We start from the raw sequence: 27216 nt of genomic DNA, 5'->3' as shown, positions 1-27216 counted from the left end.
TTTTTAACACAAATATTTTGGGATACCACGGTTTCAAAAGAATCAAAGATATAGGTGACCTAAAGTGCAGTGAAGAGATATACAGTGGGCAAAGGCATTATGAAGTATATTTCCAGCAATGACCTATGTTCAAGATGTAGAATAAGGGACATTCTTCAAGAGACATAATACTGAAAACTAAGTTTCCTGATCAAGTCATAAGAGAAAGGGATGACAGATGGAGTATTACACTAGAATTCCCCCACCATGATCCTTCCCTAAACTTCCAGAATATAAACATATTCCTAAAGCAAGATTAAATGCATTTCTCTCCATTATTTGCAGGTTGTTGACCATAGATACTAAAGATACTACTTTAATCCAATCAAAAGCCTCAAGATGACAGGGAAGGGCAAACTCCCACACTCCTACCCCAGAGACTGCACTGAGAGATCTGACAAAGCTCAAAGAGGGGAAACTGACAGAAAGCCCCAAAACAAAAAAAAAATGAGAGGAGCAAGAGCACAGACAAATATGGGGAGCAAAGAAGGGATAAATATGAGCAAATAACAGAAAAAGAAGAAAGAAATTACAATTGACAGCTTCTGCACAGTCAACGAACCAAGAACAAAAAATACACAGGAGGATGCAGGTAAAAAAAGAGAAATCCCAGTGAATTGGACAGAGGCTTTGGAAAAACGCAAAATGCAATTCAAAACATAATTAAGAGAGGCTGAATACAATTGGGACAAGAATTTAAAAACTAAGATAAGTCATCTGGAAACAGAAAATAGTGTTTTGAAAGCCAAAATCAACCAGCTTGAAAATAAGGCAAAGGAGATGAAAGATGAGGCAAAGAATGTGAAAGATGAGGCAAAGGAGATGAGAGATGAGGTAAAGAGAATGAAAGATGAACTCCAAAGAAAATCAGAACAGAAGGAGAAAGATGACCAAAAAGTCAGAGATGAAATCCAGTCTTTAAGAACCAGAATACAACAACTAGAATCAAGTGACCTCACAACACTATAACACACTATAAAACAAAGCCAAAAGAATGAAAAAAATGAGAAAAATATGAAGCATCTCATTCACAAAACAGAGGATTTAGAAAATCGTTCAAGGAGAGACACTTTAAGAATCATTGGTCTACCAGAAGACCATGACCAAAGATAAAGCCTGGACATCATACTATAGGAAATTATTCAAGAAAACTGCCCTGATATTCTGGAACAAGAGGGAAAAGTGGAGATTGAAAGAATCCATAGATCACCTCTTTTTCTTAATCCCCAACTGACAATACCCAGAAATGTTATAGCCAAACTAAAGAACTATCAGACCAAAGAAAAGATATTACAAGCTGCCAAGAAAAAGTCATTCAGATACCATGGAACCACAGTGAGGATTACACAGGACCTGGCTGTATCCACACTGAAGGACTGAAAGGCATGGAATATGATATTTTAGAAAGCAAGGGAACTAGGTCTACAACCAAGAATCAACTACCCAGCAAAACTGACTATATTATTACAGGGGAGAGTATGATCATTCCACAAAATAGAAGAATTCCAAGAATTTATAAAGAAAAGACCAAACCTGAACAGAAAATTCGATGCCCAAGCACAGATATTAAGATAATCATCAAAAGGTAATTTTAAAAAAAGGGGAAAAGAAAAACAAAACAAAACAAACAAACCCCCCCTTTTTAAGAGACTCAATAAATTAAAATGTTATGTACCCCTATAAGAAAAGAGGTCATTGGTAACTCTTAAAAACTGTTGTTATCACCTGGGCAGCTAGAAGAACTAAACCTAGAGAGAACAGTGACAAACTACACAGGATGAAAGGACAAGACATACATAGGTATATAGATATATATGCATGCATAAATACATATACATACATATATATATATATATATATATATACACAACTAGAGCTAAAAAAGAGGTTAATACTGAAAGAAATGGGAAAAGAAACAAATGGGGGTAAATTTATATATCACAAAGAAGCTCATGGTGGGAGGGGGGAGAACATCAATAGACTGGAAGGGTAAAGAGGTTGGAAATAGGAAATACTCTACTCATTTGTGCATTGAAATTGACCCAAAGAGGGAAGAACAATCCAATCCATTGCAACAGAGAATAGATTTGAGCCTTATAGGGGAGTAGAAGGGTAACAAATGGACTGGTGGGGAGGGAAGCAGTATAAGGGAAGGAGAAGGTGGGGGTAGTTTTAGAAAGACTACAGGGAAAATAAGGGGGGAATAAGAAGGGAGGGGGATCTAAAGGGAAATAAAATAAGGTTGGGAACTACGAGGACTGATTAAAAGCAAACATTGGTGTAGAAGGAAATAGTGAAAGAAGAAAAGGCAGGACCAGGAGTAGAAATCAAAATGCTGGGAAATATACAGTTAGTAATCATAACTCTGAATGTGAATGGAATGAACTCACCCATAAAACCCAAGTGAATAGCAGAGTGGATTAGAATCCAAAACCCTACCATATGCTGTCTGCAAGAAACACACATGAGGAAGGTAGATACACATAGGGTGAAAGTAAGAGAATGGAGCCAAATGTATTGGTCATTAACTGATAAAAAGAAAGCAGGTGTCCCAATCATGATATCTGACAAAGCCAAAGTAAAAATAAATCTAGTTAAAAGAGATAGGGAAGGTAATTACATCCTGATAAAAGGCAGTATAGAAAATGAGGAAAAATCAGTACTCAACATCTATGCACCAAATGGCATAGCATCCAAATTTCTAAAGGAAAACTAGTGGAGCTCTAGGATGAAATAGATAGAAAAACTATACTAGTGGGAGACCTGAACCTTCCTCTATCCGAACTAGATAAATCAAACCAAAATATAAATAAGAATGAGGTAAGAGAAGTAAATGAAATCTTAGAAAATTTAGAGTTAGTAGACATGTGGAGAAAAATAAATAGGGACAAAAAGGAATACACTTGATTTAATAAATAAGACTAGAAACTGGTACTTTGAAAAAACAAATAAAATAGACAAAGTACTGGTCAGTCTAATTAAAAAAAGGAGAGAAGAAAATCAAATCTACAGTATCCAAGAAGAAAAGGGAGAACTCACCTCTAATGAAGAGGAAATTAAGTCAATCATTAAAAACTATTATGCCCAATTATATGGCAACAAATATGGCAATATAGGTGATATGGATGAATACTTACAAAAAATATAAACTGCCTAGACTAACAGAAGAAGAAATAAATTACCTAAAAAATCCCATATCAGAAAATGAAATTGAACAAGCTATCAAAGAACTCCCTCAGAAAAAATCCCCAGGTCCAGATCGATTCACAAATGAATTCTATCAAACATTTAAAGAACTACTAATTCCAATATTATACAAACTATTTGACAGAATAAGCAAAGAAGGAGCTCTACCTAATTCATTTTATGACACAAATATGGTACTGATCCCAAAGCCAGGCAGGTCAAAAACAGAGAAAGAAAACTATAGACCAACCTCCTTAATGAATATATGCAATATATGCAAAATATGCAAAAATCTTAAATAACATAATAGAAAAAAGACTCCAGGAAGTGATCATGTGGGTCATTTGTTATTATCAGGTAGGATTCATACCAGGAATGCAAGGATGGTTCAATATTAGGAAAACCATCCACATAATTGACTACATCAACAAGCAAACCAAGAAAAATGACATGATTATCTCAATAGATGCAGGAAAAGCTTTTGATAAAATACAACACCCATTCCTATTGAAAACACTAGAAAGCATAGGAATAGAAGGGTCGTTCCTAAAAATAATAAACAGTATATATCTAAAACCATCAGCAAACATCATCTGCAATGGGGATAAACTAGAAGCCTTTCCAATAAGATTAGGAGTAAAACAAGGATGCCCATTATCACCTCTATTATTTAACATTGTACTAGAAACACTAGCTGTAGCAATTAGAGAAGAAAAATAAATTGGAGGTATTAAAATTGGCAATGAAGAGACCAAGCTATCACTCTTTGCAGATGATATGATGGTCTACTTAAAGAACCCCAGAGAATCAACCAAAAAGCTAATTGAAATAATCAACTTTAGCAAAGTTGCAGGATACAAAATAAACCCACATAAGTCATGAGCATTTCTATATATCTCCAACCCAGTTCAGCAGCAGCAATTAGAAAGAGAAATTCCATTTAAAATCACCCTAGGGGTCATGAAGAGCTGGACATGACTAAACAACAGCAAAATAATAATAATAATAAATAAAGCCTATTAAGATGTAAATGTATTCTTTTAGCCCCCACTGAAACCACACTAGTACCTATTTAGGGGAAGTCCATTTTAAGTATGAACAAATCATTTTGATCCACATCAAAGGGTAAATTAAATTTAATAAATCATTTGCATAGTCTCTAAGCATTATTTTGTTCTATATTTGTCCCCCAGGTGCTCCAGGAAATTGTATGGGTTGGCCTTTAGAAACAAAGATTTGGGTGGTTATCATAAGTGAAGGGAGAAACTCTACCTAGTAAGAATTAACCTCTTGAAGACAAGAGATGTATTGTTATCCTTTTCTTGCTCTAAAAATAGTGTTTTGGCCATAGGAGGGACATCATAAATGTTTATGATTGGGAGATTACTTTAAAAAAATAAGCATAAGTGAAGAGAGATTTTTCTCAAAAAGGCTTGGCCTGAAAAGAGGAAAAGGCGCTCAAAGAAAAGCCTATGTGTATCTGTACTCTTGCACTCCCAACCCACAGGGAGAAGACTAGCCTTGGAGCTGAGACCCTCAGGAAGCTGAACTAGAGAAGCTTCTTCCAATCCTAGGCTCAGGGTCTCTTCTTTCTGAAAGAGCTTGGCAGTTACCCAGACAATGTTTGAAGCTAAGCCTCCACCTGAATGCAGGGGAGACACCAACTGCCCTGTGAGAAGCCCAGGCCACACAGATGTCCTTCCCAGGAGTGAACTTTATAAAAACTAGGAAGTGGAAAAGGACATCGAGGCAGTCTACTTCCAGAATTATAAATTGCCTTTGCTACAGGGGTATCCTAAAGAGTGATTCACTACCATTGCTCTTTGTCAGAGCCTGGTCCTCCTATGGACACTGGGTAATTTTGTGTGAGAATGAGCATGCCCATGTTTTTATGGGGTAAGAGTATTTTGTAACTAACGTCCTAATCATGTGACTTGAATAAAATGTTTTGATTGAAAGGGTCTTTTACATAGTCATTTTCAGTTGTGTCCAATTCTTCATGACTTCATTTTGGGTTATATTGCAAAGATACTGAAGTGGATTTCCATTTCCTTCTCCAGCTCATTTTTACAGATAAGGAAACAGGAAAATAGTGACTTGTCCAGAGTCACACAGGGAGTTAAGTGTATCTCGGGTGAGGTTGAAACTTAGGAAGATGAATGTTTCTGACACTTGGCACTCTGTCTACTGGGCCACTAGCTGCAGGTTGATTCATGTAAACTAGAGTGGTGGGAGTCTTGTGAGGTCAGAAATACAGCTCCAAAGTGTAATCCTTTGCACACAGTAGAGATTGCCCTTCTGAGGGCCCAATCTAGGAGTTTGGGGGATAGTCCAGAGTAAGGTGCTACTATAGAAAGAAATGTCAAATTCAGATAGTTAAAAGTCATAGGAACTTTAGAAAAGCCTTTTTAACCTTATTTGAATATTTCTAGTCAGCTAGTTTATCACTGCTCTCCTGGAAGTGATTCAACATCTGGCACAATGGATCACTCCAAGTCCTACCAAAATCTTTTAAAAATGCTTTTATATTCTTCTTGCCCAAAGGGCCCACAGCTGGGCCCCAGATCAATCCACTGAGGACAAAGTCAACTCAAATTACTTTAGACCTTCATTATAGCTTTTTAAGCTTCCAAAGCATTTTTTTTCCAAGAGAACAGGAAACCAAAATATTCAAAATAGATAAACTTCCTAAGCAACAAATATTTTGTGTGCCTCCTTATTGCATGTAAACATAAAACAAAATTTTTTCACTCATCTGAGATATATATGTATATCTATATCTATATCTATATTTCAAAGGCAGTACTTATGTTTATTCTACATATATAGAAGCATACATACCTTTCTGTATGGTAAATTTTGAGAAAACTATCCCCCAAATTTTTATAGTTGTTTGGATCCGTTGAACCTCTCTGTATCTGGAACCTAGAAAGGAAAATAAAAAAGCAATGAATTTACCAATTTTAATGTTATATTAAATGGCCTTTCTCAATTTCAGAAAGTCAAGGAATTGAGTTTTTAAATAGATAACCCTCATTTTGTCATCTGCTACAATTATATAGCCTTCTTTTTCTAATCTATTGTCCTATCCTTTTAAATTATAATATAAGATTGGGTCATAGTGCTGGTTAAAGAAAGCATTATTTATCTGATTCATCAATAAATTTTTTAAAATGTATTTATTTAGTGCCTAGAACTGGAAAAGGTGCAGGGGATACAAATAGAAAAAAGAAAGATAGTCCTTGCCCTCAAGGATCTTACAGTCTAATGGGGGAAGATGATATACAAAAGGAAGATGGAAAAGAGATATTGTACCTGACATGAGGGTAGCTGGAGATAAAAAATGAAATAAGCTGAAAAGTCCAAAGGTCTCCTTCTATGAAGGAAAATTTTAGGAGGAATTTAGTGCTCCACTTTCCATCCCTCCAATCAGAGGCGAAAGAAGGCTAAGAGAAACAAGAAAAGCTGAGATTGTGGAGCAAGATATGATCTCCCAAAAGGATTAGATCTACTCTATTTGGGCCTAGAGTTCAGAAATCAAGAGCAATAACTGGAATTTATGAAGTGGTGAATTTAGTTTTAAATCAGAAAAAAACTTACTTAGAATTCATCTTGGTAGATTCAAACTCATGGGAGGGCTTCAAGAAAAGTCCAGATGAACTCTTTATCAGGCAAGCTGTAGTGGAGATTCTTTTGGGGCATAGGTGAGACAGAAGTCTCTTCTCACTCTAAAATCTACAATATGATTCTTAGTGCCATTATAAAGACATGCATTAGAAGAGTCACAGTACTGACTTCATTAAACTTTCTGTTTAGACTCCATTTTCTTGCATGTCCAACAGTATGAAGTTAAAATACTCTGATCACAGGTCTCCTTGAGGTTGATTGGTTTAGTTGCTTCCTGCCAAGTTGAGCCCTTCCTTGATTAGCTTGCTTTCAAAATTTCAATAGTGTACAAAATGTGTCCTTCCAGGGAATGTTACCTAAAAAAATACTTTTCACAAAACACTTTGGATACTGTAAAAGTTTTCTGATCTCTGATTATGTGGGTCTGTGCATAGTGTGAGGAGATTCTATTCCTTTTCCTAAAAAGAAGAAATTTATTTATGTTGACTCTAAAAGTTTGCTGGGCTCATTTGCTCCTGGAAAGCAGCTTAGGGAGATGGCTCTTTTTTTCTGAACATTTCAGACACTGGTCTTACACTTCTTATATATTTCTGCCATCCAAAGCCCGAAAAAGAAAGAATGACCAGCATATTAAGGTCCAAAAAGTATTAATTCAAAAGTATCCCAAAAATATCCCTTTGCTAGTGGGATGGGTCTTATTGGTAGTGTGTTTTCCAGTAGAAGGTGGAACCTCCTATTAAAAAGGGGACGTCTTTTTACTAGAGAAGAATTGCATTCTATCTGCCCCATCTCCACTAGTTAAAATCCTATATTTCTTCTTATTTTTTGTGGATAAAATTCTTGGGAAAATAATTTATTATCTGTCCCTCTTCTTCATTTCCTCATTCTTTTTTAAAATTTTGGCTATATGGCATTCAATATTATAATTCAAACAAAACCGTCTTCAAACTTACCAACAATTTTTAAAAATTATTTTAAATTATTTTAAAATATTTTGCATCTTAAATACTATTTTAAATATTGTTATATTTTTAATTTTTAAAAACACTATATTTATTTTAAATTTTATATTTATTTTAAAATTTTAAATATTTTTAAAATATCTTAAAATACTTTATTTTATTTTGTTTTAAATATTATTATTTTTAACTTTAATTTTATTCTTTTATTTATTCTTTATAATATATTTATGTTATATTTATTTATTCTAGTATATTAAATATTTAATTTATTTTAAATATTATTCAGTTATTTAAAAAATTTTTCTCTTAAATTTTGAGTTTCATATTCTTTCCTTCCCACCATTCCTCTGCTCATTGACAAGGCAAAGAATAGGATATCAATTATATATGTGAAATATGAAAAATAGACTTATTAAATATATTGTAAATTAAAATAAAAAATACAAAGTGAGAAAATTATATTTCAATTTGCACTCAGAATTCCTCACTTCTTTCTCTGGAGGTAGATAGTATTTTTTCAGCTTGAGTTCTTAGGAATTTTCTTGAATCACTGTATTGATAAGAATATCTTATCTAGTCTTTTATTGTTGATCATCATTATGATATTGCTGTTACTGTGCACAATTATTTCCCAGATCTTCTTGCTTCACATTTATCAATTCATAAAGATCTTTTCATGTTCTTTCCTGAAACCACTTCCTTCATCATTTCTTATAGCACAATAGTACTCCATCATAATTATATAACACAACTTGTTCAGTCATTCCTCCCCTGAATATTCTTTTAATTTCTAATTCTTTACCACCAGTAAAAGAGTTGCTAAAATTTTTTTGCACATATGGGTCTTTTTTCTTCTTCTTTTCATCTTGTTAGGTTACTGCAGAAGAGGCATGAAGGAAGAGAGAACTTCATGCATGCAAGACAGAAAACTGGGGACTTCATCTGTCAGTCAAGGTGAAGATTCCAAATAGAATGTTCCTAGGAAAGTCAGTGGGAGGCAAGCCAGGCTGAAGAGGGAAGAAACTCTGAACTTGATCCTATTAATTTCTGTCCTAGGCAGAAGTCTCTTGGTTTTGGAGAGGGGAGGCAAGAAGAAGGCTGATGTGGTAGTTGAACCTGAATAACTGATTGTATATTTGAGATGAGAGTTTGAATGAAGAAGAAAGAAGATTAAATAGTTGTCCTCCATCTTCCTGACAGATTTTATGTCACAGCTGTGGCAGGATTGACATTTCCCATAACTCTCCTATCCCTCATTATAGATTAGGGAAACCCTCATCCCTCTTACCTCATCTTTACTCAGTCCTCCATCCTCTTGTTCCCAATAAATCCCCTTACTTGAGAAAGGAAGAGAAAAGAGTGTTTCCTCATAAACCTCAGAATCCACACAGAGGGGGAGGGGTGAAGCCAATGGGTTTCATAAAAGGGTGGTGAAAGGTGGTATTGAGGGAGGAGGAGGGTAGGAAAAATATTACTCTATTAGCCATCAGTAGTGATCAATAGGCAACTCCAGAGTATTGCTCTAGTAGTTTTCTCTAATCACTCCAGAATATCTATCTTTAGTAATATCTCCCTATCTCTCAGAAATATCTCTATCTCCATTACAACTAGGCACCCTCAGGTGGTGTATCTCTCTAGTCACAGAGTATATCATTTACTGCAACTAGAAATATATCCACAGATTATCATATCTATTATATTACAAAGCTAATAGTAGTATTGTTAGATCAAAGAGACTGCATAGTTTTATAGCCATTTGGGTATAATTTCAGATTCTTCCCCACAATAGTTAGACCAGTTCAAAATTTAACAACAGTTTATGTGTACCTATTTTTCTTCATGCCCTCCAGTATTTCTAATTTTTGATAGGTATGAAGTAGTAAATCAAAGTTATTTTAGTTAGCAAACACTAATCAATAGTAATTTAAAGCATTTTTTCATATGACTATAAATAGCTTTGATTTTTTTCTTCTGAAAAACTTACCTATTTTTATCCTTTGATCATTTATCAATTGGGGAATGGCTTTTATTTTGTATAAATTGTACTCAATTCCTTATACATTTGAGAAATGCCTTTATCAGAGAAACTGGCTATAACCTTTTTAAAATTACTTTATTGTCTATGGTATTTTGTAGCAAAATGTAGTTTTTTTTTTCCCTTATCTCTTTTAATGAGATACTTTTGTTTTTGTTTTGTCTTAGCCTACGATTGCTATCCCTGACTTTTTTGCTTCACCTGAAGCATAATGGATTCCGCTCTAGACCTTTATTTTAGTTGTATATTTGTCTTTCTGTTTCAAGGGTCTCATATAAACAATATATTATTGGATTCTGGTTTCTAATCCATTCTGGTATCTGCTTCTATTTCATGAGTGAGTTCTTACACATTTGCACTTATGGTTATTAAATGTGTGTTTCCCTTCATTCTGTTTTCTTCTGTTTATCCTTTTTTTTTCTCTTTTTATCCTGTGCCTCCTTTAAAGTCTCTTACTTCTGAGTCTTGCCTCCTTTATCCTACCCTCCATTTTATCATCTCTCTCCTATCAGCTGGGTTTCTGCCTCTAATTTGACATCTTGGCTCTGCCAACAGTGATCTTTTAATTGCTAAATCTAATAGCTTCTTCCCAGTCCTCATTTTTCTTGATCCTTCCAAAGTCTTTAAAATTGTTGATTCTCCTCCTGAATATTTCCTCCTTTCTATGTTATCATGGCATTACTCCTTCCTGGTTCTTCTCCAACCTGTCTGACCACTCTAGTCTTCTTTGTGAATCTTCATTTAGTTCATGACCACTAAATGTGAGAGTCTCCCAAGACTCTGTAAAAATTAAATTTTCATCTCAATAATAAAATAATATATTTTAGGTTTATTAATTATCATTAGAAATCAAGGAATAATGAAGATACAAAATAAAGACCACATGCCCATGGCTGATTAGCCCATTTAAAAATCCCCATACTTAGCTTACCACCACCACCATGCTGGCTGCAAGCCCAAGAAAGAACCCAAGAGGACGGCCCACTTGCTCTGTCTACAGAAAGTACATAACAACAGGAAGTCAGTGGGCTCCTGGGAAATGTAGGGTTTTTTTAGGGTAACAGATTTTCAATTATACAACTCTGACCCTCTTCTGTTTTCTCCCTATACTCTTCTTTGCTCCTTTGGATTCAATGATCCTCTCTATACACTGATTCTTAGATTATCTATTTATCCAATCCTAGTCTCTTTCGTGAATTCCCATCTCTAGCTACATACTGGGGATTTTTTAACTGAATGACCCACAAATGGCTCAAACGCAACATGTGTAAACCTGAAGTCTATCTACTTCTCCAAAATTCTCTCTCTTTCTAACTAGCCTATTTATTGTGTAAAGTAACAGCAGTCATCCAGGCTCACAATTCTGATGTGATTCTCAACTCTTCACTTATACTCATCATCGATACTCAGTATTTTGCTAGATCTTGTTTCTACTTTCAAATAATCATTTTTGCATCCTTTTCTCTACATTCATAAATCCATTACCCTGTTGCAGCCCAACATCACTTCATACTTGGGACTATTCTAATAGCTGCTCGTCTCTCCCTACTTCAGGTAATCTTCTCATTTGCCAAAGTGATCTTCCTAAATTACAGGTCTGATCATGTCACAGGCCTACACAATAAGTTTGAATAGTTTCCTATTAGCTCCAGAACAAAACACTCTTTTTGGCTTATAAAGCTCTTTACCACCAGGCCTCTCACTTGTTTTCAATATTCTTATACTTTACTCCCCTCCACATATTTTATGACTCAATTACAATGTCCTTCTCGTTCTTGGCACACTATTCTCTATATACCATCTCCCTGACTTTCACTGACTGCCACATCCTTAGAATGCTCTTTCTCCTGGCTTCCTTCAAGACTCAAATTCCATCTACTTCAAGAGCCCTATCTTGGTTCCCTCTAACCCCATTACTGCTGGTATCTTCCCTTAAAGATTACTCCCCATTTATCTTTTTATACTTTATATGTACATTGCTGTCTGCATGTTGTTGCTCCCCTAAGAAAATGAACTCTCATTTTAATCTTTCTTAACTAAATACTTTCTGGTATTGTTGTTATTGCTTATGATGATAATTATGATAGCTAGAACTTACTTTGTGTTTTCTTTTGGGCTAAATAAAATCTTACTTATTATCGTTATATATCTTATGATATTATGCTATATACTTGAAAAAAGTATGAAAGTTCCTGTTTTTTAAACTAAGTTTTGATCTTTGTAGTGAAAAACTATAACTGAGGGCATAGAGCAAAGAAGAGTCAAGAGATATGATGAAGATTAACCAAGGATCCACAGTGTTAGGGGCTAGAAGGCCCAAATGACATACACTTCCTTAATAAGAATTATAAAGTATGTAACCAAAATCAGAAGGGTAGCAACAAATTGGGAAACAATCTTTATAAAAACCTCTGGCAAAGGTTTAATTACTCAAATTTACAAAGAACTAAATCAATTTTACAAAAATTCAAGCCATTCTCCAATTGATAAATGTGCAAGGGACATGAACAGGCAGTTCTCAGCCAAAGAAATCAAAACTATTAATAAGCACATGAAAAAGTGTTCTAGATCTCTTATAATCAGAGAGATGCAAATCAAAGCAACTCTGAGGTATCACCTCACACCTAGCAGATTGGCTAACATGATAGCAAAGGAAAGTAATGAATGCTGGAGGGGATGTGGCAAAGTGGGGACACTAATTCATTGCTGGTGAAGTTGTGAATTGATCCAACCATTCTGGAGGGCAATTTGGAACTATGCCCAAAGGGCGATAAAAGACTGTCTGTCCTTTGATCCAGCCATAGCACTGCTGGGTTTGTACCCCAAAGAGATAATAAGGAAAAAAACTTGTACAAGAATATTCATAGCTGCACTCTTTGTGGTGGCCCAAAACTGGAAAACGAGGGGATGCCCTTCAATTGGGGAATGGCTGAACAAATTGTGGTATATGTTGGTGATGGAATACTATTGTGCTAAAAGGAATAATAAAGTGAAGGAATTCCATGGAGACTGGAACAACCTCCAGGAAGTGATGCAGAGTGAAAGGAGCAGAAGCAGGAAAACATTGTACACAGAGACTGATACATTGTAGTACAATCGAAGGTAATGGACTTCTCCATTAGTGGCAATGCAATGTCTCTGAACAATCTGCAGGGATCTAAAAAACACTATCCACAAACAGAGGATAAACTGTGAGAGTAAAAACACCGAAAAAAGGCAACTGCTTGACTACAGGGGTTGAGGGGATATGACTGAGGAGAGACTCTAAATGAACACTCTAGAGTAAATACCAACAACACGGAAATGGGTTCGAGTCAAGAACACATGTGATACCCAGTGGAATCATGCACCAGCTATGGGAGAGGGGGTGGGGGGGAGGAAAAGAAAATGATTTTTGTTTCCAATGAATAATGTTTGGAAATGACCAAATAAAATAATGTTTAAAAAAAAAGAAATAAAGTTGGTAAAGAAATGACACACTTATGTCTTTATTTAGGGAGTAAAAGATTAGGAGAAGGAAAAGGGAGAAATTGATCCCCTTCAAGTTTAGTTCCTATTGTACCCTCCTTCCACAAACAAAGGGACCAAAAGTAGTCAAAAGTAAAAAATATGTCTTTCCTATTTTGAAAGGCTGGCTTCCTGTTAGTCTACTCAAAGTGAGAGAAATTACAAATCTCAGGGTATTTTGTGGCCAAGACTGAAATACAGTATTATATGATAGAGGACCTGAGAGACTGGCTTAATTTTTCATTGTCTCAAGGGAATTCTTTAGATGAACAGTATTTAAACTTTTTGGTCAGAGGATCCCTTTATACTCTTAAAAATAATAAAGGATTGCATTTTTATATGAGTTATAGTTATCAATATTTACTATATTTAAAATTAAACTGATAAAATTGCATATTCATTTGAAAAAATAAACAATCACATATTAATAAACATATTTTGTGACATAAAAAAAGAAATATTCATATTCAATAGTCATAGTAAAAGTATCTAGTTTAGGTCTAATGTAAATAATTTGTCAATTTTGATCAAAGAAAATCTATTTTCATCAAAGCAGTTATAAGGATGGTAGCTAGTGCCATCCTAATTCTTATTACAGGTTTAAATCTCTGAGATTAGTTCTCAGATTCAGCTTTGATCATTCTTTCTTTTTTAAAAAAAGATATATGCCCATTTGTGTGTTAATGAGGAATTTGGAAAGATTCCTTTTCCCATTTTTGCAACCCGTTTATAGATTATTGGAATTAATTGTTCTTGTAATGTTTGGTAGGATTCATTTATAGATTCATTTGGTCCTAGTCTTAGGAGTTCATAATTGGATTACAAAATTCTCCCCTCACCCAAGATGTGATTATTTAAATAATGTATTTCTTGACTATGGCTTCTTGATACTTGAACTCTTTCTTTCTGGATGCCTATAGTATTTCTCCTTTGATCTAGAAGCTCTGGACTTTGGATATGATGTTACTGGGAGTTTTCTTTTTAGAATCTGGCTATGAATTCTTTCTATTTTGCTTTGATCTCTGAATAACAGATCTGGGCAGCTTTCATTTATTATCATCTGTTGAAATATGGCAACTAGACTACTTGAGGAAGATCATTTTCAGAAAATTTGATGATTCTTAGATTATTTTACCTTGAGATACATCAGATTATCTGTTTTCTTTTGAGGGTATATACATTACATTATTTTTTTCAATGTTTTGGTTTTATTTTAATCTTTTTTATTTTCTGATAGAGTCACTGCTTTCTATTTGGTCAATTTTTTTTCATGGGGACTAGTTGTTGGATAAAATATACCAGTTTTCTATTCTAAACCATTCATTTTCCTTGCCATTCTTTCCTCTTTAATTCTAATTTTATTTATTAAATAAATAATTATTAATAAAATTAATAAACTTTTTATTTTTTCTGGTTTAATTCCTTCCAGACATTCTTGTAGTCCTTATAGCCAGAACATTCTTTTCTCTGAAGCTTTACTTGGACTTGTTATAAAGTTAATCTCTTTTTCTAGATTTAACTTTGAGGCTTCTCCCAATCTGTAGCATTTCTTCATTGTGCTCTTTCTTGTATGCCCTCAGTTACAGTTTTTCACTAGGAAGATCAGAACTTAGTTGGGAAAAAAAAGGAACTTCCATACTTTTCCAGGCATAGAGTATAACATGTATGTGTTCTTTTTTTTTCATATTGTCTCAGTTTCTCAATTGGGGCTTTTTCTTTGGATCAAATAGTCAATAAATATGTATTAAGAACCTGCTTAATGTCATCCACTGTGCTGAGTACTAGGAATAAAAAAAAAAAAACAGTCCCTAACATTAAAGTGCTTACAATCTAAAGAGGAAGGACAGTACAGACAAATAAGCTATAAAGACTTGGAGAAGATACCCAGCTTAGGAGCAAGATGAAAAATCCCAGGGGAAGGCAGATGAGTGGAAAATGAGGAGACTGGTGGTTTAGGCTCACTCCTTAATGGAAAATGTGGGAGGTATTCACCCATTTCCTATTAAAGGGAGTCTTCTCAGGGCCAAAATTTATTGAGGAGATATGAGTTCAAAAATTTATGTGTGATCTTTTAAGATGAAGAGAGTCAGATTCTGCTCCATCCCATATTCTTAAATGATATGTGCAAGCTGTTCTTAGTCCTGAGTATCATATTAAGACTAGGCTCTATCTCATGTAGGAATTTTTGGGTTTGAATTTAGTCTCATGGCAACTTGAACTAGGTTTTAACTTTGGACTCTTCTGTTTTTCCTCCTTGCACAATCTCAGTTATGGAGTTGATTCAGTCCCTTATGGGTTCCAACTAAAACATTGATTGTGCTGTTTACAGGCCTCCTGCAAGACCCTAAATATTTTGCTTCTCAGATGCCACCTGGCTCTTTCTCCTGCTATTGCTACTGCTGAGGTTCAGAAATGGTCCATTAAGGTACTGATCTGTCCCAGTGTCCTGCTTTACTATGGATATAGTTTCTGTTTTCAGTTGACTTGGTTCTAGGTTGGGCATGGGAAGTCCAAGGATTAGACTCCATTTAAGTTGCCAGAAATCTGGTGTAGCCCTGTCCCTGATGCCATGACTCTCTATATATACTGCTGAAGGCTTCCTGTAGCCTGAACTAGATGCCTCATCTCCTACTGTTGGATTGGGGTGTATACACACTTTTCCTTCTAAGGATTTTAGTAGCCTTTTTTGTATAGAACTGAACTAGATAAAATAGAGATATTTTTATTTGTTTTATTTCTTTTAACATTGTTCCTTCTAACACACTGCTTACTTATTGGGACGTCTTTGGGTAGTATGGGTTTATCTGGTCTTCACATACCACCATAATCTTTTGTTTACTTTGTTTGTTATTCTTAGTGACATATTCACAGTACATAAATGGATGACACATTTTTCCTACCTAACCTCTTACTTCCAGGAAATAATTCCTACTCCATAACACAAAAATCAAAGTTCGTAATCTGTAAGTATTCACATATGTGGTATGATTTTATATGTGCTAACGTCTGCCTGGCCGTTATCTAATTTGGAAGCTAAACTCTTTTTTTTTTTTTTTTTTTAATATATTTTATTTGGTCATTTCCAAGCATTATTCGTTAAAGACATAGATCATTTTCTTTTCCTCCCCCCCCCAACCCCCCATAGCCGACGCGTAAGTCCACTGGGCATTAGATGTTTTCTTGATTTGAACCCATTGCTTTGTTGATAGTATTTGCATTAGAGTGTTCATTTAGAGTCTATCCTCTGTCATGTCCCCTCAATCTTTGTATTCAGGCAGTTGCTTTTTCTCGGTGTTTCCACTCCCATAGTTTATCCTTTGCTTATGAATGGTGTTTTTTTTTTTCTCCTGGATCCCTGCAAGTTGTTCAGGGACATTACACCACCACTAATGGAGAAGTCCATTACGTTCGATGATACCACAGTGTGTTTGTCTCTGTGTACAATGTTCTCCTGGTTCTGCTCCTCTCGCTCTGCATCACTTCCTGGAGGTTGTTCCAGTCTCCATGGAACTTCTCCACTTTATTATTCCTTTTAGCACAATAGTACTCCATCACCAACATATACCACAGTTTGTTCAGCCATTCCCCAATTGATGGGCATCCCCTCATTTTCCAGTTTTGGGCCACCACAAAGAGCGCAGCTATGAATATTTTTGTACAAGTCTTTGTGTCCATTATCTCTTTGGGGTACAGACCCAGCAGTGCTATGGCTGGGTCAAAGGGTAGATATTCTTTTGTCGCCCTTTGGGCATAGTTCCAAATTGCCCTCCAGAATGGTTGGATCAGTTCACAGCTCCACCAGCAATGAATTAATGTCCCTACTTTGCCACATCCCCTCCAGCATTCATTACTTTCCTTTGCTGTTATGTTAGCCAATCTGCTAGGTGTGAGGTGATACCTCAGAGTTGTTTTGATTTGCATCTCTCTGATTATAAGAGATGTAGAACACTTCTTCATGTGCTTGTTAATAGTTTTGATTTCTTTATCTGAGAACTGCCTATCCATTTCCCTTGCCCATTTATCAATTGGAGAATGGCTTGATTTTGTGTACAATTGATTTAGCTCTTTATAAATATGAGTAATTAAACCTTTGTCAGAGGTTTCTATGAAGATTTTTTCCCAATTTGTTGTTTCCCTTCTGATTTTAGTTATATTGGTTTTGTTTGTACAAAAGCTTTTTAGTTTGATGTAGTCAAAATTATTTATTTTACATTTTGTGATTCTTTCTATATCTTGCTTGGTTTTAAAGCCTTTCCCCTCCCAAAGGTCTGACATGTATACTATTCTGTGTTTACCCAATTTACTTATGGTTTCCTTCTTTATGTTTAAGTCACTCACCCATTTTGAATTTATCTTGGTGTAGGGTGTGAGGTGTTGATCTATTCCTAGTCTCTCCCACACTGTCTTCCAATTTTCCCAGCAGTTTTTATGAAATAGTGGATTTTTGTCCCAAAAGCTGGGATGGAAGCTAAACTCTTAAAGAGCAGAGACAGCTTTTACTTCACATAACTTTTATAGAGTCTAGCAAAGCACTAGATAGTACTATGTATTTCCATCATGAATATCACCCTTTGAATGGTCTAGATAACTGCTCCATTAAGAGAGTTTGAAGTAAATCTCTGCAGTACACAGAGTCACAATACTTGGGATTTCAAAATACCATTGCACAAAGGGAGTCTGCAGGTTATCAGTAACACAGAAGAATCAATGAATCTGATAAATAACTCACTAGTGAAGAAAACTGAAACTTTTTTATAATATAATTAAGGTTAGAAGATATAAATATTTTTGTCTATTCTATTGAATATCATATATACATCTATGTATCTATGTATCTATCTGTCTCTCTATCTATCTATATATTGATATCCATCTTCTATGCAAGTAAACAACAATTATGCATATTGGATAAGGATAGCAACCAGACCTATGATTTCATTGGCATAGAGAACTTTTGAGTGAGGAAATTTCCTCAGAATTCTTAGTCGAACAGAGAGTTTCCCAGAGTGCAGGAATGTTAAGTGAATTGTCTAGGGTCACATAATCAGTATGTATCAAAGGCTGGACTCGCACCCAGATTTTCATTACTTTGACCCAGATTTTCTTTGTTCTGAGACTTACTCCCCAATTCATCACACTGAAAAATACCATAACCTAATTCTAATGACAATTATCAATTCTTCTAAGGAATGTTTCAAGTTGCTAAAGTTACTATACATTTGGTCCAATCATATTAAAAAGCAAGTCCTTTTCCCTTACAATGCATTAATCATTTAACAAAGGTGCTTATTTTTGTTCTTTCTGGAATTTTTGTTCTTTTTGGAATTATATATTTCTTGAACTGAAGTATTTTTAAATTTTGGCATACAAATTCTCTTTAAACTTGGAAAATGACTTCCCATTTATGTAATAAAATTATTTGGAAAATAGTGAAAACAACCCACATCACATTTGATTTTATTTAGAAGGAAATTGAACTAATCAATGGATCTTAAGAATGTCTGGAAACTATATCTGGGCATCTTCTTTTCTTAGAAAGAGAATTTTATGTCAAACTGTCAGAACAGAGAATGCTTTTCAATAGACTAACGCTCAGTTAAAGCATAATATTTAGTCAGAATAGATTCCTAAGGGAAGACTCCTTTGAAAAGAACCATTACACATTACACATGACTAAGGGAAAATCAGTAGTACATGACAATGTATTATACATTTCTTAAATAATGAGGGTGGCAGGAGGGAGGCAGACATACACAATTCACTTTAATTAATATTTAAGGAGATTTTGCTTATAAATTGCAAAGAGACTTCTTAAGGTTCTCAATTCACTTGTAGCCAGTGAGATCTTTTAACCTTCTGCTTTATTCATTATGAAGTAAACACTGGACATTTCCAATGTTCTTTACTCAATTCCATTCCTTATACAATATTTTAGGTTTATAGTATTTTATTGTAAATATGTTCATTGTATTGTTGTCTCCTTGAAAGAAGGGACTGTCTTTTGACTCTTTTTGTATCTCCATTATTGGCATGGTGTCTGGCACATAATAGAGGTTTAATTAATATTTACTGACTGACTGTTAAGCATAGCTAAGAGATAAACAAATGTGTATAGAGAGATGTAGATTAAAATAGTTCTCAAATATAAAAATATATTTTCATACCAAAGATTATTTTTACAAAATGAATATTTTCCAAGAATAGTTTTAAGAGCTATGATTTATAGAATAATTAAAATTCAGTTAGTAATATGTAGTATTTCAAACTTCATTCTGTGATTAATTTGGTAGACTTAAAACTTGTTTCAAACTTTTAGACTGCCTGAGCACTTAAGTTGTTTCTAAAATATAAAACAAATTAATCTTAATTAAATTATAAATAATTTAATATTAATGTATATATATATTATATATTATGTATATAATATATAATATAAATTATAAATAATTTAATAATAAAATATAAATAATCTTAATTAAAAAAATTTGCTGTCTCTCTTAATATCAATTCAAAGACAGAAGAATAGAAAAGCTAGGCAATTGGAGTTGTAACTTGACAAGGGCACACAGGTAGGAAGAAGTGTTTGAAGTCAGAGTTGAACCCAAGTCTCCCTAACTCCAGACCTGGCACTCTATCCATTGTTCTAGCTGCCCCATTCAAATGAATATCTTTAGGGCTCTTTAAGCCTTAACCAATTTCTTCAACATATTGTTTTTGTCTAGAACTATGATTTTATCAGTCTAGGAACCTCCCAATGTAGTACTCACTCTACCTATATAGTTCAGCATCTCATCTCTAAATCAGTCTAAGAGAGTTGTCTGTACACTGAGATCTTGAGTTTTTTGTCCACAGTCAAAAAATGACTCTAAATCAGAGACAGGAATTGAATCCAGATCTTTCTGACACTTATCTACTGTTACCATGCTACCTCTCCAGTTAATATAGTCCATTTATTTTCAAATCTCTTTTCCTTTTATCCTCTTTGTCCATGTAACAAAACCCTAGGGCATAAACAAACACACAAAATTGTGAAGTAAGCAAAAAAGGTCCTTAGCAAGACAGTTTTTGTGCTTTTCACACAGGAGGGATGTCTATAATATTTATCATTTTTGTGTTTTCTTCATCTCTTTTCTCTAAAACTTTCTTTCAGGAATGTACTATCAGTCACTATTAAATCACTTACTATTCCTAATTTAAATCTCATTTCTAGCTATCAAGACATCACTGGGTGATAGAGTGATGAATCTGGAGTCAGGAAGCATTGAATTAAAATCAGAACTATTTTCCTTATCTATAAAATGCAACTATCTATACAATGCATCTAATAATATCAACTACTTCATAGGGTGGCTGTGAGTATCACGAGATAATGCCTGTGAAGTATTTTAATAAACTTTTAAGTACTTTATAAATCTGAGCAATTATTATTATTATTATTATAAACATGAAAATCTTTGTAGTCTATTAAAATAATTATAGGCATAAAGAAGAAAATGGTAAAATGTTTTGTTATTTTCTTTCCAGGAGGGAGCCCCTTTCTGGAGCTCTTGAAATTATGTCATAGAGGGGGGTTGTTGTTTGTACTTACTCATAAAACCAGACCTTCTTATAAGGTACATGACAGCAGGTTATCCAAACCCAAACCATTAGCTTCTTGAAAATTGATACTAGGGGAGGCCATGATTTTGGAAGCCAAGATGAGCTAAGTATATAAGAGCAATCAGTTATATTTTCTGGGATACAATTGATTTGCATTGTGTGTTTTTCAGATAAGTCATTGCCCTTTTATAGTTTTCTCTTAAATAAAATAGTATGTGATGGGGAAGGCTAAGAAATATGAGGGGCATAGTAACAGAGCAAATGTTTCTTTTGCCAGGTATAACATATATTACAACATCTCTTACACTATAAAATTTATTGTTTTATGGAGATGGATTTCAATGTACATTATAAGCTAATAAAAGTGGTAATATGCTAATAAAATAGTTACCACACAACTGTTTACCAACATAGTGTTATATGGGAGGGGAAAACTCTTAGTAATAGCTCTAGGAATGTCATATAACCACTTAATAAGGTGAAGACATAACAAGCCCTCTAATGAATCAGCAGTTAATAACTTTTATGTTTGAAATTGTTGAACACAAAGAGATAATTGTAGAAAGATTAAATAAAGATTGTAATTCATTTTAATGAGCATTCTTTAAGAAAATGAGATGATGCTACTCCCTAAGTAGCAACTTTATTGGTTGGTTGAGCATGGATAACATGAAAGCAAGTATGCAAAAACATGTCTGAAGTTATGCAATGTAAATGTATGTCGGCCCTACCAACTTTGGGGACAGAAAAGGACCTTTTTATAAAAGTACCAGAATATTTCCTATCTTTCCAAAAAAAAAAAAGACCCAATTTGTAAGCCTAACAACAAAAATAAGAAATATCACAAGTTAAAAATGATTAATTGTATCTTGCATGACTCTGTGGGGAAAAAGCAAGTTGACTATTCATAGCCCATTCATTTTGAAGAGACTAGCCATTTTAGTTTAATTATCAAGTGCTATGGAAGATATATTCTCGTAATATTTTGATATTCTACTAAATAAATAGTTATTCAATGTCTGACATGAGATACTGTGTTGGGCGCAGAAAAATATAATACATATCAATTTCAAAATCTCAAAAATAATTCATCTCTAATTTTGTCATTTGATAAATGAGATTTATGAATTTTTCTTATACACTTAGCAAGTTATTCACATTTTATATGTCCCTTTAGATGGAATTAAAACTTGGATGTCAGTATTATCCTATTGCTCATCCCATTGAAGTAGACAGTCTAGTATACAAATATGATCCAGATTATAACCAGATATAAATTATAAACTGATTTTTGATGATGGGATTCATAATCTATATCTACTATAAAGCTAGTGTATAGTTATTTCTCATTAATAACATGAAGAGATCCATGAGGGTCTTTGAGGAAAGCTTTTTCATTTCTGTTTTACTTGAATGTCTACTTCGTTTCATACATATAATCATAAAGCTAGAGATGGTAGAAAACTCAGAAGTTATCTAGTCCAATTCCTGCACATTTCATAGATAAGGATACTGAAACTCAAGAAATTAAGTCATTTGACCAAGGTTACATAAATGATAAACATTGAGTGGGATTTGAACCTTTGTCTTATGACTCCAGATGAGTAGTCTTTCTACTATGCTAGAGTTTGTTCATTATCATCAATGAAAGATTTAATCATAAAATATCACACCATTTGACACAGAATTCCAAATACCTGAAACAGTAATTTTTGGTAATAATTATTTCAATATTTCCAAAAATACTTTATTTATGGATATGGCACCTCTTTCTTTCAGCACAGATCACAACCCCAATAATGCAGAGTAAATGCAGCTTTGTAGTTGGGCCCATTTTTTTAAAGTCATTGAAGTTTGGTAGGGCTTCCCAAAATGTTGCCTTGAGTGCTTAGCATAGTACATATTGAATACAAAATATTTAATAAATGCTTGTTAATTTTACATGGCTTGACTAGATACCACTGACATATTACTTATACATCATAATTATACACCAAAGTCAGACTTTAATGGAGGGTTGACCTAATAGGATATTTGTAAAATAAAGAGAAATCTTGGAGATTATTCTCCCCATTTAAAAGTCTGCATTTTTTAATAAGATAGGTGGGAATAGCTGTGCCTTCCTTGGAAAATTTAAGATATTGATTTTTTAAGCCCTATAAATTTCTCTCTGCTATTTTGAAACATGTACTTGTAAAACACCTTACATATTAAGGAAATATATGATCTCAACTGCTAATCAGTATAGATGTTATTGTAGATAACTTAACAACATTTTGGAATGGTAACAAAAGCAGGTGAAATCTTCTGTGCAATTTATAAATGAGTTTTTGAAGACAGCCTCAAGAATATTATCTTCCAGAAACATAAGATCCACCCAGATAGGTTAATTATGCTTTACAAAATCTCCTGTGATCCTAGACGTATCTGATTTAAGTTGTCTCACACAAGTGCTAAGATTCAAATTCTGATATTATGAGGAAATACATTTTACAAACCAGTCTTTAACTTTATATGTCCAGTAAAGAAGTCATCTCTTTACCCAACTAACAAATTTGTTAAGATAAACATTTACTTAAGGGTCTCTTATTAGTGCAGTGAAATAGATTAAAGTTAGCAGACTAATAAAGTTACATTTATGGTATCCCCAGTGCTTGGATATATAATACTTGATTTTGTAAAACAGATCTTGATAAGGACATTTTTTCTATCTTGCATTAGTTGCTGCAGTTGTATGTATTTCCAATGGAAGAATAGATTAACACATTGACAATGTAAAATTCATTTTACTAGCATAGACTGAAATAGTAAGCTAGTGACAAGTGATCACTGGAAATAAATAGCTAGAACTAATTATAATAGCCCACAAGAAATAAAGTATGCTTGTTGATATGGCTATATAATTAACAAGGATCATTCAAATTCAAAGAAGGATTAAAATATGTTAGACTAATTTAAATAAAAACAATAATAGCATCGCTTTCAATCAAATCATGTGTTTAAGTCCATCTTACAACTTAAAACTAATTTTGTAATCAAGACATGGTGTCAGAAATTCTATATGAATATATAAATATATACATACATATGAACTAAATTAAACTTTCTTTTTCAATGTCCAGAAAATTGAGTTCACACCTAGATACATCTTCCTGCATTCTCCTCTGTAATGTATCTTCTAAAAGGGTTTGGATTCTGATAGATAATGAACATAAAACTGTGTAATTAGAATCTGTTACCCTAAAAACTACAATTTCCAACACCCCACTCTCTTCACGTTGTGTGATGACGTAAAGAGGATATAAATTTGGTGTAGGTCTGCCTCTTGCTCTCTTATTTTCCTTTTGCAGCTTTGGTGGAGGGCTTTTTTTTTTTAATAGGCAAGGAGAACTTAGTCACATGGTCTTCATTTTGTTAAATAATTAAGTTTTTACTTCTATTTCCTTTTTTATTCCTTCTACTTCAAGTTATTAATAATAAACCATAAAAATATAATTCTTGGATTGTTAGAAATTAATTTAAGTCCTACAAAACCAATGAAAGGAATGGCTGACCAAATTATGGCATTTGAGTTAACATTATGTCTTAAGAAATCATAAAAGGGTCAGTTAAGATAAACCATAATTAATTCAGCATCAAGCAAGCAGAACCAGGAAAATAATTCATGTAGCAACATCAAGATGTTTGAAAAAAACAATTTGAAAAGACTTAATAACACTGATTAACATTCTAATGACTCAATTCCAGAGCACCAACAATAAAACATGCGTGCTCACCATATCATAACAAAGGGGTAATGGCCCCAAAATGCATTTTTATGTGGCAAATATGTGGATTTCTTTGTATCTAATTATGCTTATTCATTATGAGGAGGAAATTAGTGATATTTTTATATGCCCCCCAAAGAAGGAAATAAATAAAAGAGAATTTGTTACCCAGTAAATATTCATTAAGTCCATACTTTTTGACAAGACTATAAGTGTTAGGGATACAAATAAAAGCAAAAGAAAATCTCTGCTTTCAATGAGCTCACAGTCTAATGAGAGAGACACTTGCAAACAACCCTATACAAGAAAAATTGGAGCTATCTAACAGAGAGAAGGCATCACATTTCTGGAAGAGTGGGAAAGATTTCCTGTAGAAAGCAACATTTTAGCTGGGACTTGAAGACAAGAAAGTCAGAAAGGAAAGCATTCCAGGAATGGAAAGCCTGTCTAGAGGCATTCTCTATGTCCAGATAGAAAAGTTTTATTATTCCTTAAGGGAGTCTAAGGAGAGAATGAAGATGCAGAAGATTAGGAGTTCAGGGTACAGTTTCTGCAACATAGTGTTCACCAGACTCTTTCCATTTTCTAGCTCTTTTTGAGACCTGCCTTTCTCCTCCTCATTACACATTTTCTCTGACCATTCTTTCCAGAAGTTTTTCTGTCATCACTCAGACCCCAGACTCACAATGGATTACTCCTTACTCCCCAATGATTTTTCTAGACTTTTCCTAAATCACTATCTCTAAGTAGCCCCTCCTCATTTGAGATTCATAGAATCTATGTTTGTTTTTCAATCAAAATTGTGGTAATTGTTCTCTACTAAACTCCAAGAGACCCTGCTTTCCTCAGGGAGTTCACTGTTTGGCTCACTGTCTTTCTCTCCAGCCCTATTCCTATCCTCAAATTAGGAAACTTAAAATGTATTAATATTCTTTAAAACACTCTTACTTTATAGTTCTTCAACTTACTCATTTGCCATGACCTACTCTTTTTACCCCATCTTAGGTTTAACCCCCAACCTCAGTATCTTGTATTTAGCTATCTATTAAACTGATCTTCCTAAAGTCCAGGTCTGACCATTTCTTATATCCCTTATCTCATTCAATAACTTGAGTCATTCCATATTACTTCCAGGATCAAATATAAAATCCTTTGTTAGGTTTTTAAATAGATCTTCTTTTTCTACCTTTCCAGTCTTGCATATACTTTATGATCCAATGATTGGCCTTCTTGCTGTAACTTGAACATGACTCTTCCTCTCTTGACACTAAGCATTTCCACTGGTCATACCTTATGCATGGAACTCTCTCCCTCACCCTGGACTACTATCTTCCCAGACTACATTCAAGCCTCAACTAAATTCTTAGCTTCAACAAGAAGTCTAAGCTAGTCACCACAAATGTTAGTGCTTTTTCATCCTGTAAATATCTCTGATTTATCATGGATAAATAAATAATCTTGCTTGTACATAATTGTTGGCATATTGTCTTTCCCATTAGATCATAGGGTCTTAAAAGCAAGGAGTATTTTTGTCTTTTTATCTTCTAATAGCACAGTCCCTGGCATATACTGGCTTCTTATTAAATACTTTTTGACTTGACTGACACATCTGATCCATGATCAACCCACATGACTTTTCTCCTAGAACTGCTTCTGATTATGCTTCTGCTCTCTCAAATTTATTCAGTTTTTCACAGCCACCCCTTCCTCAGCTCTTCTGTTCCTAACATGATGATCATTGTTTCATACAAAAAACAAAATTCAAGTTTCCTTGAGCATGAAAAAGTGCAGTTCGAGATGCCAAGCTGTTGTAACATCTCTTTAAGAAGTGTGCTATCAAAGTTTCTGACTAGATCAGAGTGGATACTAGTAGGGTATGCATACATTAAGAAATGTTCCTGGAGGCGGAGTCAAGATGGCTGCTTAACAAGCCACAAAAGTTCAGACCTGGGAAGACCCTTCCTTACCGATTACAGACAGAATGCTCCTAGGACACTGAAATTCAAGCTGAGCAAGAGGACAGAGGCGGGGAATCCTCCTTCTGGACTCAAATCAAAAGGTATGCCCCCAAAAGCCAGAACCCAAGAATACTCAGGTCTAAGGGGAAGGCAGAGGGAAGGTCCCAGGACACCTACCCCCCAACCCAGAGGGCTGAACCCCCAGTGGCAGCGGGAACATCTGAGCCGGCAAAGGTGCTGGTTTGGAGGGTCTACCTTGTGAGCAGCAGGGCTCTGGGCACCGAGTATCCAGTGTGGACAGCAGGGAGGAAGCCAGGGAGAGACTGTGCTGTGGCTGGGTCCCTCCATCAGGCTCCACTCTCCCCATTGCCTCAGGGCACATCCAGATCAATCCAGTTGAACCTAATCCCATCTGGACTTCTCAGAGCTCAGGGAAGGGGGAAAAGGCACTTGGGAAACCTTGCAGACTGTGGAGAAGCAGCTGGAGAGAACTGGAGAGAGCCTGGGCGGCCCAGCCTTCCAGAAGTCTTCCTTTT

General features: G+C 34.5%; 1 protein-coding gene across 1 annotated transcript in view; it reads right to left on the bottom strand.

The window, feature by feature from the left end:
- Positions 1-27216, bottom strand: part of SLC25A21 (solute carrier family 25 member 21) — a 989784-nt gene that overhangs the window by 287193 nt on the left and 675375 nt on the right. Inside the window, exon 3 of the mRNA XM_056811006.1 lies at positions 6067-6150. Within this exon, the coding sequence (XP_056666984.1) occupies positions 6067-6150 (84 nt within the window). The remainder of the gene's footprint in view (positions 1-6066; positions 6151-27216) is intronic.

Source organism: Monodelphis domestica, chromosome 1 (assembly GCF_027887165.1).
Source record: "Monodelphis domestica isolate mMonDom1 chromosome 1, mMonDom1.pri, whole genome shotgun sequence".
In the NCBI taxonomy this organism is placed as follows: domain Eukaryota; kingdom Metazoa; phylum Chordata; class Mammalia; order Didelphimorphia; family Didelphidae; genus Monodelphis; species Monodelphis domestica.
The sequence above is the reverse complement of the archived record's forward strand: the minus strand, read 5'-3'. Positions and strand labels throughout refer to the sequence as shown.